This window comes from Antechinus flavipes, chromosome 2 (assembly GCF_016432865.1).
Source record: "Antechinus flavipes isolate AdamAnt ecotype Samford, QLD, Australia chromosome 2, AdamAnt_v2, whole genome shotgun sequence".
NCBI lineage: Eukaryota > Metazoa > Chordata > Mammalia > Dasyuromorphia > Dasyuridae > Antechinus > Antechinus flavipes.
This window is the reverse complement of record NC_067399.1, coordinates 47,786,522-47,802,304: the sequence shown is the minus strand read 5'-3', so window position 1 is coordinate 47,802,304 and position 15,783 is coordinate 47,786,522. Positions and strand designations below refer to the sequence as shown.

Here is a 15,783-nt window from a genome sequence, read left to right as displayed (position 1 = left end):
TTTTCCTTTTTTAACCATATTATCTTTTGCACTTCCTTGAAAGTGAACCTGTTTCATGTAGTGATCCTTAAACCATTTGATTTCCTCAAACCAACAGCTGCTGCAATATCTGTCATTGACGTGTGCTCATTAAAAGTTATTTTTCGCTCTTTCCCAAAGAGTAATGTTTTCCATTCTTCCAAATCACAGAATTAAAACGCAACAAATAAAAACAATATGTATGTATAAGACACAAAATTCAGCCCTCATGTGACAGGACAGCTTATTGAAAATGGGGCATCCAGCTTAAACAGTTTTCATCTGGTCAAGGTCAGACATTCAGAGTTAGCATAGCATTATTAGAAATACCATTATCATTGCTGTCACAAAATGAAGTCATATCAGAATAATTCCTTGTACTAAATAATTTGCACATCACTGGAGCCTTCATGAATTTAGGAAAATTTCAGAAAATCCCAGTAAATTTTCCATTTTATATTTGCAAAATTCAAGTGCGGGATATAGATTTTTTCTGATTATCTCATTTAAAAAATTGATCCTTATCTTTTTAGGGAAAAAAAGTGGATATTAAATTTTAAAATAAATGTTACTTAGAAATTTGTAAATATTTAGACAAACATTTTGTTTTATTATTGTGAGTGAAAAGAATTTTGTTTTAATTTTACAGAATTCTAGAATTATAAATGTCCTTAGAAAATAAAGTCCAGATATGATTGTGTCTTGTCCAAGATCACAAAATAAGTAAAAGAGCCACCAGCCGAACCCTAGGTGTTTCAACTGCTTGATCCTCTTCAGGCTCTTTACCTTTTCACCGCTCCATGTATCTTTCTGTGTTCAATTATTTTGGCCTATTCTACTAATATATATATAAGCAATTTAGGGAATTAGTTATTGTTCATCCAAACTAGAATGTAAAAATAGTAAGTTTTCTCTTGGATTTGGATGGAATATAAAGGCAAGATTTTGCATGTATGAAATTGTATAAGGGAGAGTAGATGAAGGCCATAAAAGTAAAATACCTGATTGCTGAGCATTTTAGAATGGTACTGATATTTTAGTGCTTATTTTAAATTTAGATTATGAATGGAGAAACAAAAGAATTCATTAGCATCTACTGTGTGTCAGACACTGAGCTAAGTACTGGGAATAGAAACATAAACATGAGATAGTGTCTGTCTTCAAGGAGCTTATATTCTAATAGAGAATGAAAGCACATCCAAAAGGAGTAGCTTCTAATAATAGTTTTGTTCTGTTAAGTAAGTGGAATGATAAATGGAGCCATAGGACACTTAAATGGCATGCTCTTTTCAGATTCAATGGTCTATTCATTTATTTGCTATTCTCAATATTGGAGACAGAGGGGTAAGGCTCTGTGTCAGGGCAGATAGCAAAAAGATGGATAGGATGCACTTATTAAGCATTTAATATGTGCTAGTCATAGTACTAAGCACTAGAGATACAAAGAAAGACAAAAATAGCCTTTGCCTGCAAAGAGCCTGTTGAGGTGCAGTAGTGGCTAGAATATGTTTCTGAGTCAGAAAGACCTGCTTGCAACTTCAAATATTTACTAGCTCTGCTATTCAGGGCAAGTTATTTTAAACTTTATTTGCCTCAGTTTCCTTAACTGTGAAATGGGAACAACATTAGCACCCACCTTCTAGGATTGTTCAGTCAAATGAGATAATATTTCTAAAGCATTCAGTACAGCACTTGGCAAATAAGAGGCTATGAATTGTCAATCTTTTTTTTAATGTCTTTAATTAGAGATTTTTTTCTTTTGAATGATTGAATGTAAATGAGAATACTTCCAATGTTTATTAGCTCAGTATTATACCTGTTTATAAAGAATTGGTTTATTTTTCATCAAATTATAGTTGTAAAGGTTTCGAGAAACATTTTAAGTTCAGTTTGTCCACCAAAAGGTCCAATGAGACCTTTGAGAACTAAATTATATCTAGTAATAGTTTTAAGAGGGATATTATCTTCTCTAATTTCACAGGAAGAAGGACATATATTTATTATATTGTCATAATGCAGTTTTTTTTAGTGAATATGATAACATAAAGTAAATCAGAAAGGTATAATTTTACAAGGAATTTAAGTTTAGAGAAAAATATTTTAGATGTAGATGCACTTAATGAAACATTATACCAGTGATATTGTATTATCAAAAATGTTTCTCTTAATATATGTTTTATGGCAAATATTTTACATGAATGTAGCATTTTTGAGAAGGGTGTTAAAGACAATGAGAGTGAGAAGGAAGTAGGCAGGATTTGGATTAGAAATAGGCAGGGAGATGGAGGGAATTAAGAAGATGAGGAGGCAGAGAGGAAATGAGGGCAAGCAGAAGGGAAGGAGAGGAAGCAGGCATTTGATGTTCCATTTAAAACCATTTGTCCATTGGAAAGGCACATTGCCAGTATTTTTGTTACTGCTTATGTTTTAAAAATTCCTGCCCTTTGGTGATGGTTCAGAGCCTCTCTGATCTTATAAGCAGGGTTGGAAGTGATTGATCACTTCAAGGGAAATGAAAGGGTCTTTCCTTTATATTTCTCATGCTTGGAATTCTCCACAGAGTATTATATCACTTTTGCTTATTTTATAATATTAGTAAATTGTGAAATTTGTTAAGCATACATGCTTAACAAATGCTTATTATGTACAACCACACCATAATGAAATGTAGATAATGTTACTATATGGTTTTGAGTCAATATGTAGCTGATGGGGATCCATATGTACAGGTTAACAGCCCCCATTTACCTATGACTCCAGTGCTTGACATCAGGAAGACCCAAGTATTGTCCCCAATACTCTGTGACTCTGAGCAAGTTACTTGACTTCTCAATGCTCGGAGCAACTCTTTAAATGGTAATATTCCTGCACAGGTGCTGCTTTGTAGTGGTGGATAGAGTGTTCTTCCAGAAAATTCTTTAGGCCAGTGAATCACAGATTTTATCCAAAAATATTAAATGTGACTTTCCCCTTTTATAACTACCCTTCCTATGCATAACTTTTTTCCTTAGATGACATTGGTTCTTATTAATATCTTTTTTGTTATTGTTATTGTACTGTTGGTCACAAATGTCTGAAATGTGACTTTCTTCTAGAATGAGATATACTGGTTTTCCTTGATTATAATCTGACACTTTACTCCAAAAATTCCTTCATAACTTCTCATGTTTGTTAAAAGGAGACAAAGCTCAGAAATCGTCAGTTCTCTTTCATTAAATTTTGATACATAAAGAATATATTATGATGGATTAAATGTAACATAGCCTAAGAGAATCATGATGAATTTTGCCCCATTCAGCAAAGACAAATTAGAAAAGGTTTGGTTACACATATATCAGTATTTTTCCACTAAAGTTTTTCTGCCACATATTTATTAATAGAATAGTTTTTAGTAACACTGTTGACATGATCACATTGAAAGTAATGAATTAGTAAGTCAAGTAAAAGTGTTTAATTTCTGATTTGTATTTATTTCTCTGGCTTGTACAATTTTATATACTTGTACCTCAAGCAAAAAGGTTCAACAATTAATTTTTCATTACCCAGAACTTTTTAATATTTTTTTGTTGGAAAGGAGTGAAAAGTTTTAACTTCTTAGAATACTATTTCGAATCAACCAAAGAAAATAGATGTTTGAAAGTTGTTTACATAACAAAGTGATAGTATTTTTATATTTTATTTTACTTTTCTTAGTAGTATAATTATTTTTTCTCTCTCTACCAGTTTATAATTGAAATCCATTTCATTGATAAATAAGCAAATAATATTGTCTCTTAAATCTGTTCAGTACAAAACTGCTCCTTTTGGATAACCATTAAAACTTAAGTAGAAATGACCTTTTTCTAGCTGACAAGTTGTTTTATTATTTTTGAATAATCACAATTTAGTTCTTTGTGTATGGTAAATGTAAATATGAAGACATACACAGCACCCTCTAAAGAGCCTCATTTGGCAGCCTTTTATTTTCAGAGCGTTAGAGGAAAAGATAATGAGATAGAAAAGAAAAGATAATGGGGGAAGTTTTAGTGTCATTAATGAAGTGGAATTTTACATAATATTTGAAAGTGGGGGAAGGGAAGAGTTCATTTGCTTCATTGTTAATCCAACCTATTCATATAGGTTTACACCTCTTCTTTTGTTTTTCTTCTCAAAATTTTTGCCCTTTATTTCTTGACCATACATGCCTTTCCAAAACAAGTGTGGAATTCCAAAAGTACCTCCTAGTCAAGTTAGCTTGGAACTTTTGTGGAGGTCCAGTCATCACTGTCTTTGGGAATATTTTGTCTAACATTAATTTCAGTGTATACATTACATACAGATATAGTTGTGCATAGCTTGCACACAGAAATCATTGAAAAATGTCTCAATTATAACTTTAATATTTAGTTAGAATAACTGTTGAATTGTGCAGTTAGTAAATGAATTGTAGCAAAGATAAAATTAAGTGAATTATGAGTCATTTTCATGAATGTGAGTACTCTCTTCACAAATGTAGAGCATGATCCTTCATTAGTACACAATGTATTGAGTTACTATGAACCAAAAATTCACTATCTGGTGATCACCTAAGAGGTGATGAGACTTTTCCTGAGGCTGTAGGAAAATCCTTCCCAGACTGGCAAGATCTGCCAGAGCTTGTATTTTATAATCATAGATGAATCCAGGATAACCCAAAAAGTATTACACAAGTGGAGGAAAATTAAGTATGCATCAATAAATAACAAGAAAATATAGAAAGTCATTTGTTTTGTACAAAAATATAGTAAAAATGTAATGAGAATGTGACATTAGATGAAAGCTATACTAATTTATCCTTTCTCCATAATAGAAAAGTTTGCTAAACACATTAATATTGTAAGAAAAGCCCTTTTAACTTATTGAGCATTTATGAGAAGCTTAGAAGTATTCACTTGTAAAATAATTACGTTCTCTACAAATTATTACCCAGTTTATTAACTACAGATCCTTAAATGTCTCTGTTTTCAACACTTAGTAGATATCACCTTTAATCTTGAAAATAGCAAACATTTTTTTTTTATTCTCTGTCTCTTCTTGGTGAGAAACTAAGTATTGTTGTGCATTCCAGGCTTGCCTCTTGGTGAGGAAGATCTTGATTCCAAGGCCTCTGATGATTAACCTTTCAGAGGTTCCCTCCAACTTTCAGGCCCCACTTCTCTTGACTTCTCTTAAGTTTTTAAGCAGTATTATTGATAAGTATCTGCAGAGAGAATCTCATGTGGAGTTCTCAATACCAAAAAAATCACAGGTCAGGACCAAAGATAATTTTCCTGGAGGACTCACTATGATCAGTTCTAGTGCTTTTCAATCAGACAATAAGCATTTCTGCCAGGCACTGTGCTAAGCAATGGGTAGAGATCAAGGGCTTTCTTCTCCTTCAAGGAGTTTACAGTCTTATGGAGAAATAATGTACAAATAAATACATGCAAAGCAAGCTATGTAGCATATATATAGGATAGATATGGAAGAATTATCAGAGGCAAGGCATTGGAATTTAAGAGAGATTGGAAGGCTTCCTATAAAACACAGGATTTTAGTGGAACTTAAATGAAGCCAGGAAAGTCACTAGTCAGAGCTGAGGATGGAGAGGCATTCCAGATCTGACCATGTCAATCCTCTTCTATCCCTATCATCTCTAGGATCTTCAAATATAAAATGCTCTGTCCTGGCATTGAGAGCCCTTCACACTTACTTTTCCATGGTACTTACTTACCTCACCATGGTACTCGACCATCCAGTGACACTGACCTCTTGAATAGCTGTTTGACAAACAAGACAGTGTCTCTCTGTCTCTGTCTGTCTGTCTCTCTCTCTCTCTCTCCCTCCCTTCTCCCTTCCTCTCTTTTCCTTCCTTCCATTCCTGGAATTCTCTCCCTTCTCATCTCTGCCTTCTGACTTTCCTGGTTTCCTTCAGATCCCAGTTAAAACCTTACCTTCTACAGAAAACCTTTCTTAATTCTAGTGTTTTCCCTTGGCTAATTATTTTCTATTTTCCCTGTATATTCTTTATTAGATTATGAGTCCCCTTGAGGATAGGTACTGTCTTTAAAAAAATTTTTTTTTATCTTCAGCACATAGGTTAACATAGTGCCTTAGAGGAGGCGCTTAATAAATGCTTATTGCTTGACTGACCTACTCATCTGAATTTCCTTAGTTCTTTCACCTTTCCAAGAAATCCAGTTTTGTAACTTAGGTGTCATTGCTGACTCTTCCCTTTCACCTTATTTATTTAATTGATTGCCAAGTTTCATTAGTTTTACAACATCTCCAGTCTGTCAGCTCTTTACTCTCACAGCCACTGGCCTAATTTAAGCCTTTACTTCTTCTTCTCTGAGCTACTGTAGTAGTCTTCTCATTGATATCTCTACTTCCCTTCTCTCTCTCCTCCTGTCCTAAGTTGATATTAATGAAACACCAATTCGACTGTCACCCCCTTATTCAGTAAACTGAAGGAAAGCACTAGTTAAGTATATGGTTAGAGTTGTGGACTTTTAGTCCCGAAGACTTGAATTTGAATCTTGTTCAGATGTTTACTAATTATGTGATCCTCAGTGAGTCACTTAATCATAGTTATAATAGTTAACATTTATATAACACCTGCTGTATGGCAGACTGGTAAATTACCATATACCATTTGATCTTTGCAACAACTCTGGGATATTTTTCCCATTTTGCAGATGTGGCAAATAAGACATATAGAGGTTCACTTGGCCAGGTCACACATTTCCTATCTGAGGCTTGTTTTGAACTCACTTCTTCCTGACTCCAGATTCAGTACTCTGTCCACTGTACCACCTAGTTGTCCCAAGTTGGTTAACTTATCCCAGGTTCAGTTTCCTTATTATAAAATGATGATGGTAGCACTTACCTCACAGTGTTATTGTGAGAATGAAATAGGATTGTTTCTGATTATTGTTTTGTTAATGAATCCAATGTTTCCCTTTTGTCTCTAGGATAATATTTTAATTCTTCTTTGGTGTTATTATTACTTATAGGTAGCATTCTGTCTCCCAACACCAAATCTTTGCACTGACTGTCACCCTGGCTTGGAATATATTCCCTTCTTACCTCTAGCTCTGAAATCCCTGGTTTTTCTTAACATTCAATCCAATTATCACTCCTGCCTGAAATTTTTTCCCATACTCCTACTCCTAGTGTTTCTCTCCTACCCCTACAAAAACAAAACTCCCCAAAACCCCAACCCAAAACACCATCCTTGTACTTACTTTGAATGTTTTGTACATACCTATAACTAATCATTAATAAACTATGAATCACTAAAAGCTAAGTGTCTTGAAGGCAGGAAGTGTATCACTTTTGTCTCTCTTAGCACCTTTTTCTTACACATAATAAAGTGAGCATCTGAATGACTGATTTTGAATCTTATCTCTTATTCCTCAGACTTTTCCATGAGTTGATGAGGGTACAAACTATGATAATATCAAAATAGGAGGAAAAAAGAGACAAACAAGACAAAAAAAAATCTGTAAACTGAGTAATAGAGTCAGTTATGCTAGATATGATGTTTTAGGATAGGAAATATTAATGCTTTTTTATATTTAGTACTTGTTTTTTTTATAGCTCAGCCAGCAGGAGTACCAGAGATCTTAAAGAAAAGCCTTCATAGTTGCTCAGTAAAAGGAGAGGAAGAAGTCTTTCTTATTGGCAAAAATTTTCTGAAGGGAACTAAAGTTATCTTCCAAGAGAATGTTTCTGGTAAGTAGAAACCATATTAACCTGAACATGCAGGAAGGAATGTTTACTGAGATTTTTGTTATTTAACTTCTAGAGAATGACATAATATTTAATATTTTGACACATTTTCATTTTTATTCAATCAGATGAAAACTCTTGGAAGTCAGAAGCTGAAATAGACATGGAATTATTTCATCAGGTATTTCTCTTAAGCTATTTTAATATTTATGTGTAACTAATCATGGGCTATTTTGTTTGTTCATCCAAGGAAAAAGTTTTATTTCTGATCTGGTTTCCTCTAGATTATAAGATATCTTTCTCTGCTACATGTATTTGTTTCTTTCTCCAGCTTTTCTTTTGCACATAGTTTAAAAATTATCTTATTCTATGTGTGCTGTAATTAATACCAAAGGATAATATTCTCTTCTGAACTCTAAAATATTTTTCTTAATTCTCTTTTCCTGGGTATAAGTTGCTTTATTCAAAGCATACTGATTATTGTTAGTTCAAGAATCAACAAAATCTTTACCATTAATTTTTGTTTTTGGGAAGTTGAAAGAAATCTAGTTAACATGAAAAAAATATTACATTTACATATGCAAAAACAGTTTGCAGTTTTTTTTTTTAACAAAGTTGTCTTATGGGGACCTTTCTAACAAATTATGCCTTAGCTAGAATATACAAAGATTAGAACTAATGAAGAACCATACAAGGAGTAAGACCTAATAGAAAAGGGTTAATTTTAATTCCGAGTTTGGGAGAAGCCAATGTAGAACTGCAGATCATGAGCTAGTACAGTCATGGAGAAGAAAACTACCCATCTAAATGAGTAGAAGCAGTAGTACAGGCTCAGAGTTATAATGGACTTTAGGATGGCGAGTTAGAAAGGAAGTGATTCTAGAAGTGATAGCAAGCAAAACAAAATAAGGAAGGGATCTGAAGCTTGAGGAAAGGCATCTCTCTCTCTCACACACACACACATACACATACATACACAAGCAACCACCCAATTCTTTATATGACATGAAATTAAAGATAATCTGTAAGAACAGTGCATTTCTATGGTGTCTTCCAAAAGACATGCTACTTTGCCCCCATGCTACTCTTTAGTTATTGCGAGAAATAGGAGAGGCAAAAGAATTCAATAGTTCATATGCATTTTCCTGACATACAACAACCAACAACAACAGCTCTTACTGCACTTTATTTAATGCCATCCTGTTTAACACATAATTTTTTGGAAATTGTGTATTTTGTCTTCCCATGTAGAGTATGACTTTATGGACCATGTTTCATGACACTTCTCCATTTTTCAGGGTATCCAACATATCATTAGGCACATCACACAAGCAACTAACATAACTTATTAATTGATTTAACTCACATTTGGGTTGTTTGATAGCCTTTGGACATTCTAGCTTTAATTCTCCTTGGGGTCTTTTAAAAAATACAGTTTGGCATTATCTGTAACTTGGATTTCCTCATCCAGGAGAAAGACAGTAGCATGAACTTATTTGTTTTCTGAAGGATTTTTTCATCTGAAATAAAATTTCTCATTTACAACATCCTAAGCAGTAAAATGATCTTCCTAACCAATTAAATAAGCTTCCTAAAACACAAGACTGACATCAGTGGCATCTTACCACCTCTAGAATAAAACTTTTTGTTGGTCTCCAGTCACTATAGTCATGTCTGATTCTTCATGATCTCATTTAGGGTTTTCTTGGCAAAAATACTAGAGTGGTTTTGCCATTTTTCTTCTCCAGCTCATTTTACAGGTGAGAAAACAGGCAAGCAGGGTTAAGTGACTTGCCCAGGATCACACAGCTAGTAAGTATCTGAACTCAAATTTGATTCAAATCTTCCTGAATCCAGCTCATCACTCTCTCCACTGTACCATCTAGCTGCTCAGGTAAAATTAAAATTTCTCAATTTTTCATCCAAAGCTCCTTCTAGCTTATTACACATTATTCTCTTTTACACACCATATCTTTCACCGACGTTGACTAATTTGCTTTCCCCCAAATGTAGCAGGCCATGTTATACCAGTACAGGCTGTTCCTCATACCTAAAATATACTCTCTTCTTACTAACACTTAAGATCTCTAGCTTTCTTCCAAGCTGAGTTTGTGCACCTTCTACTAAGTGAAGCTTTTCTCGATCCCCATAATTGTTAGTGTTATTTCTTTCCTCCTCAGATTATTCTACATACATTCATATATACATATATATGTATATGTATAATTTATTATTGTATTATATGTTTATATTATTTATTGTTTACATGTTATATTTTCACTCCCTCTTCATCCAAGTAAAATGTGAACTTCTTAAGGGTAGGGAGTATATTTTTTATTTGCCTTTCTCTTTAAGGGCTATATCTCTAGCACTTAACAAAATACCATACACATATTAGTCACCTAACAAATTATTCTTGGATTAGAGTGATTTAATATTCTTCATTATCCTGTGATCCTGTTAGCAGTATACAGAAACTAGAACCAAAACAAATTGTATCATAGTCACCCAAACCCTTTAACGCGTCTTAAACAATAAATGTCTTTTTAAAAAACAAACTTTGAAATCTGGGGTAGTTTAATTTCTTAAAACACTATTTTTTCAGGATAGTTATGCCAGCCACTATAGATTAAAGAAGAATAATCATAAAAATAAGACAGACATGTGGTGGAATGGAAAGGAATTATATCCTTATTTGGTGGCTATGTCCAGAGGTCCTGGGGTTTTGGCAAGCAAGTATGTAAATAAACTAAATCATAATGTGATCTTCCATTTGATCCTGTCCTTCTACTGTTAATTTTGAGATTTTTATCTTAGAGTTTGTATCTGGATTTTTTTTAGAGGAGTTTTTTGTGGAACTGTTACAAGATGAAATCAGAGTTGGGTGTAATGCAAAGCCTTTTCATATGTGAAAGAAGCTGTAGTTGGAAATTTGGAAAAGAGTATTCAGGAAATATTTTGAGGGAAAAGAAACCCTGGGTGTATGTGGATAATATGAGAAGAGAAAGTGCATATTCAACAATTAACTTATAAAAATTGTAGAATGTCTGAAAGTGTTCTACAAATATAGTTAACTATTAAGTCATCCTCAAAACCTGTGGGAACAATAGCCCCTAAAATCAGTGTAAATAAGTTTTGTTAAATAGTTTAATGTATGAAACAAATCAACCCTCCCACCCCAATTATTCTATAAGTAGCTGAATAAGGAAATCTGAGTAAAAAATTTCTGCTTTGAAGGCAAAGTATAAACTTGAAGTTTATACTCAAGCCTCTGTGGAACTTTTCTATATATCAAATTATCTCTTTTTCTGCAAGTTTAGCTAAATCTTTGTTGTTGTAATTTTATTTGACTAATTTATCTCTTATTTGGCCAGATATTTTGAGTTTTCTCATCACTGAAACTTAAAAAGGCTCTTTGAAAGATAATCTTGTTACTACTAACAACTAGAATAAATACTTATAGTTTTTAAAAAAATCACCCCTAACATCCTAAATCATTTTAAATATTAAAATATAATTGAATAATAATTACTTATATTTATATGATGTATTGTTATTTAGATTATCATAAAATAATGGGAGGGAAAACTATTTTTGACCATTTGACAATTAGTTTCTCTAGTATAAATCACAGTAAAACCTTTATTCTTGTGTATTCTCTTATACATGAATACACATTCATGTATGTGATGGGAGTATGTTAATTATATCTATTCCCATTTTAACAAATTTACATAAGTATTGATGTTTTTAATTGCATATCGAAATAAATATGTTTAACTATATTAATAGAGTTTGGCTTAGAAGGAGATGCAAGGCTTGGAATAGGGTAGTGACTTTGGAGAAGGATTAGCTAACTGGAAAAATTTAACAGGTAACAGATTTGAAGGTGCTTTCTGGGAGAATGAGGTTATGTATGACACAAAAAGTAATACAATATTAAAATAGGGAATTTGGCAGGTTTGCATTTTCTCAAAACAGTATAGAGTGGTTTTTTTGGACCTGTGGGTATTCTCCCTAGTGTTTATAAAAATCTGTGACCCTGATGAAAAATTTATAGTTACTTGTGAGCAAGTAAAAGGAAGAAAAGACTTTTGGGAGTCAAGATACTGTGAAAGATACAGAGGTATATTGACTTTGGGGAAATGAGGGGAGGGAGCCTTTCAGTATAAAAAGAGAAAGATCTATTGAGTTGATAGCTTCACAGACTTGGTGGGAATAACTGTTCTAAATAAAGGCCTGGGAGTTCAAGGGCTACAAATTTTAATTCTGGCTCTGACACTAGTTTTATTTTATATCTTTGAGAAAGTCTGTATTTCCACAATTGTAGAAAAAAGTGTGGCAATATGAGATTAACTCAAAAGGTAGTGAAAAATAGCTCATAATAATATATAGTAACAAAAGATTATATGCTGAAAGGGAAATACATGATTTTTTTCCCAAAACAATTTGTCATAGAAAAGTTGGAATTCAACCTTAAAGCCTTTAAAATTTAAAATTCACTTTAAATGAGAGTATTCATGTTTTTGGTTTTTTTTTTCCAATTCAAGGAAAATTAAGAAAGCATTTGTTTTAACCATCAAATGTTTTACCTTTTGTATTTTGGTTTGTTTGGTCTTAGCCCAAAGGTATTCAAAATTTTGACTTAAAATCATAGTAGTAAGAGTGCTTGTGAAAACTTTATCTTTACTATGATTTTTTTCAAATTTAAGATTGATGAGGTATCAGATTGACAAAAAAAAGGAAGTTGATAAGATAGTAAATACTAGGATTGCAATTAAACTCTAAAAATGAGCATATAAAAAACTACCTTTTAAAAAACAATTTTAACAAAAACCATTATTAGAAAATAATTTATTTCAGATACTGAAGTTTCAGTATATAGTTTATAAAGTTAATGGAATTGCTATATAGAAAAACTTACTTAATAAAAGGATGTAAACTCTAGGGCAGAGGTTTTAAGCTTTTTTTTATGCCATGGATCTCATTAGCAATCTAAAGCCTATCAGCCCATTCTCAAAATAATGTTTTTAAGTGCATGAAATAAAATACAGAGGATTACAAAGGAAAATGGTTATGTTGAAATGCAGTTATCTATAAAAATATGTGTTTACAGACTTAACCTTGGCATAAGAACTCTGCTCTAGAGTTTGCCTATTATTCTTAAAACTGCAAAAGTACTTTTAGAAATTATCTGTCATTTTGATTGAAGGTAGGATTTATCAATGACACAGGTGCTATTTTTTAATGAAGTTATAGAATTCAAAAAAGACAAGACTTAAAACATGTGTATATCTGAGAAACTGAATCAATGCCATGGGACCATGTAATCAATGTATTCCATTGTAACCATAACAAGTATGGGCCTTTGATGTTTTCCATTTGTATCTGATAGTTCTTTTTTTTTTTTTTCTGATAGTTCTTTTTAATGATGTTAACTTTGTTGGCATTACACTGTTATTACTTCATTAGGCTGATAGCTAGAGGAAACAGTTTTTATGACTTGTAGGTGCCAGTCCTTCCTATATAATAACTGATGAATTGATCAAACTATAAATGAAATCTGAAAAGTGATGCAGTGAATAGAGAGCTATCCTCTGGATCAAAACCATGTAAGTTTGGGCCCTTCTGTAACATAGTAGCTGTATGACTTGGGGCAATTTCCTTAACTTCTCTGTGTCTCCAAGCAACTCAGATACATCCTCAGGTACAGAGCAGATACAGAGCAGATACAGAGCTGTATTGATAGTTGTTTACTCACCAGGGGAGCTTTCTCTACCACTGTAGTCATGAATCTATTTTTAAAAGAAGTAATAAATGAATCTGCTGTATTACATGTATATGTACTGAGGTATTATCAATAGAATATGTGCATTGGATTATTTTCCAGCAGTCATTGATTGATTTGTCCTAATTAATTTATATTCTCACATGGCCCAAAGACTGAATATTTGTGATGGCAATCTTGACCTAAGATAGAAACATAGAGCACAAAGAGCTCAGGGGTTTGCATAAGGATAAAATCTCTGATACTGACTTTATTAGTAGAATGCACCAAATAACTCCAACCCAGTTAAGCAACAAAAGGTCCTTTGACTCCTTCTACATTCAACTACCTTGGCATTTTTTACAAAAGTATAGCATTTGCCTCCTAATTTTTCTTTGCCATTACTTGAGCCTTTGGGAAAAGAGAATTCATTTCATATTCGCTGTTACCAGAGTGATTAGAACTCTTAGTGTAGTAGTAAAGTGGTGTTGGACTAGACTTCTTTTCTTTTGTTAAGGCTTCTTTGAAAAAATAGTACTTTTAAATAGCATTAAAATGGCTTTAAAAAAAAACAACCCAAAACTGTAGAACAGATTTGAACTGAAGAGGATTATTTACATGGAAGATTGCAGAGATTATAGTAATTTACCAACTTAATCTGGACTGTATTTGTTGTTTTGTCTTGAGGGTGCTTTTTCCCCTCCAAATATAATTTTAAAAGTTTTAGAATTTTTAATCGAGAGCTTAGAAACCACCTAGTATTCCTTTCCTTTTGTAGAAGGGGGGGGGGGGCTTACAGAGGTAGAGTGATTTGACTGAGTGACAGAATAAGAGTCTAGAGCCCAGGTTTCTTAATTTCCAGAACATGGTTTTTTACTTTTTTTTCCCCAAGGAGCAGGGAGAATGGGAATGAGAGAACTTAGAAGAAGGAAGAATTTGAAAGGAAAAGACAACTTGCTGGGAAATTGACATGTTTCTAGTACTAACAAGTTATCCTTCTCTTTTAATATAAGAAAAATGTAAGATCTTAGTCTTCATTTTCTGTTGAGAAAAATAATAGAACATACTGTTAACATGTCCCTATGAAAACCCTAAGCTCTTTTCCTTTGCATATTGTCAATAAGATCTGTGTACAGAGAATGCCTGAAAAAGTTAAGTTTCTACACGAATGAATGACATCTGTCTTTTCTGAAAGCCTGGGAACTTTGACTTTCTGTGAATAAAGTTTTTCATTCCAATGGACCCTAAGATCTCAGTGCCAGACAAACTACAGGGTAAAAGACTTATATTATGCCTAGCAATTTTATCTAGTTCTAGCATTAATTTGACTAATAGAATATGTGTCTTAATGAATTCTTTTTTCATTTATAGCTCATAGAAAAATAAGTCTATAAAATTTTAGTATTACCATTTTAGCCCTCTGATTTTCTCATTTTCCCCTTTACCTTTGTCCAACCAGAATCATCTTATTGTGAAGGTGCCCCCATATCATGACCAATATATAACCTTGCCTGTGTCTGTGGGAATATATGTAGTGACCAATGCTGGAAGATCCCATGATGTTCAGCCATTTACCTACACTCCAGATACAGGTAAGTCCTAGAATGAAGTCAGGATTGAAATGAAGGATTAATTTCTAATTCTTGGAGAGTGTTGAGAGAGTTATAACTTAAATAGTGGGGGGAATTAAATTATTTATCATTATTGTAAAAATTATTGTAACTTTATGTTTGCCAGTTTTTAATTGTTCAGTACATTTGATATAAGCTATCTTTCTAGTTTTGTGCAGCGAGGTGGCAGAGCATTGGCCCTGGAGTCAGGAAGACTTGACTTCAAAACAGGTCTGGCCTCAGATACTTAGTAGTTGCGTGATCCTGGACAAATCACTTAATCTGTTTGTCTCACCTATCAAATGAGCTGGAAAAGGAAATGGCTAACAACTCTATCTTTGCCAAGAAAACCCCCAATGAGATCAAGAAGAGTTGGACACAACTGAAAATGACTAAATAAAAGTCTTCCTAGTTTATATATAAAACTCTTAGTGAATCAAATTGTCAGGACACCAGTATGAAAAGCTGAGACCCTTTAGCCTTCAGAGTTACATGAAGCTCACCCTTCTCAACCCTGAATAAAGATCATTGCAATTGGGATATAGCCAGACCCAGAAAGTTTTTTTTGATATTTGGGGCTCTATTTTAGATACTCTATTTTAAGAGGTGATTGTCCAAATGAATAGTCTTTAATAAATGCTATCTTATCAGTGTCTC

General features: G+C 33.0%; 1 protein-coding gene across 2 annotated transcripts in view; it reads left to right on the top strand.

The window, feature by feature from the left end:
* Window positions 1-15,783, top strand: part of NFAT5 (nuclear factor of activated T cells 5) — a 129,567-nt gene that overhangs the window by 95,648 nt on the left and 18,136 nt on the right. For both annotated transcript variants that reach the window (XM_051974706.1, XM_051974707.1), the window contains exons 7-9: window positions 7,618-7,752; window positions 7,878-7,930; window positions 14,976-15,108. In XM_051974706.1, the coding sequence (XP_051830666.1) occupies window positions 7,618-7,752; window positions 7,878-7,930; window positions 14,976-15,108 (321 nt within the window). The remainder of the gene's footprint in view (window positions 1-7,617; window positions 7,753-7,877; window positions 7,931-14,975; window positions 15,109-15,783) is intronic.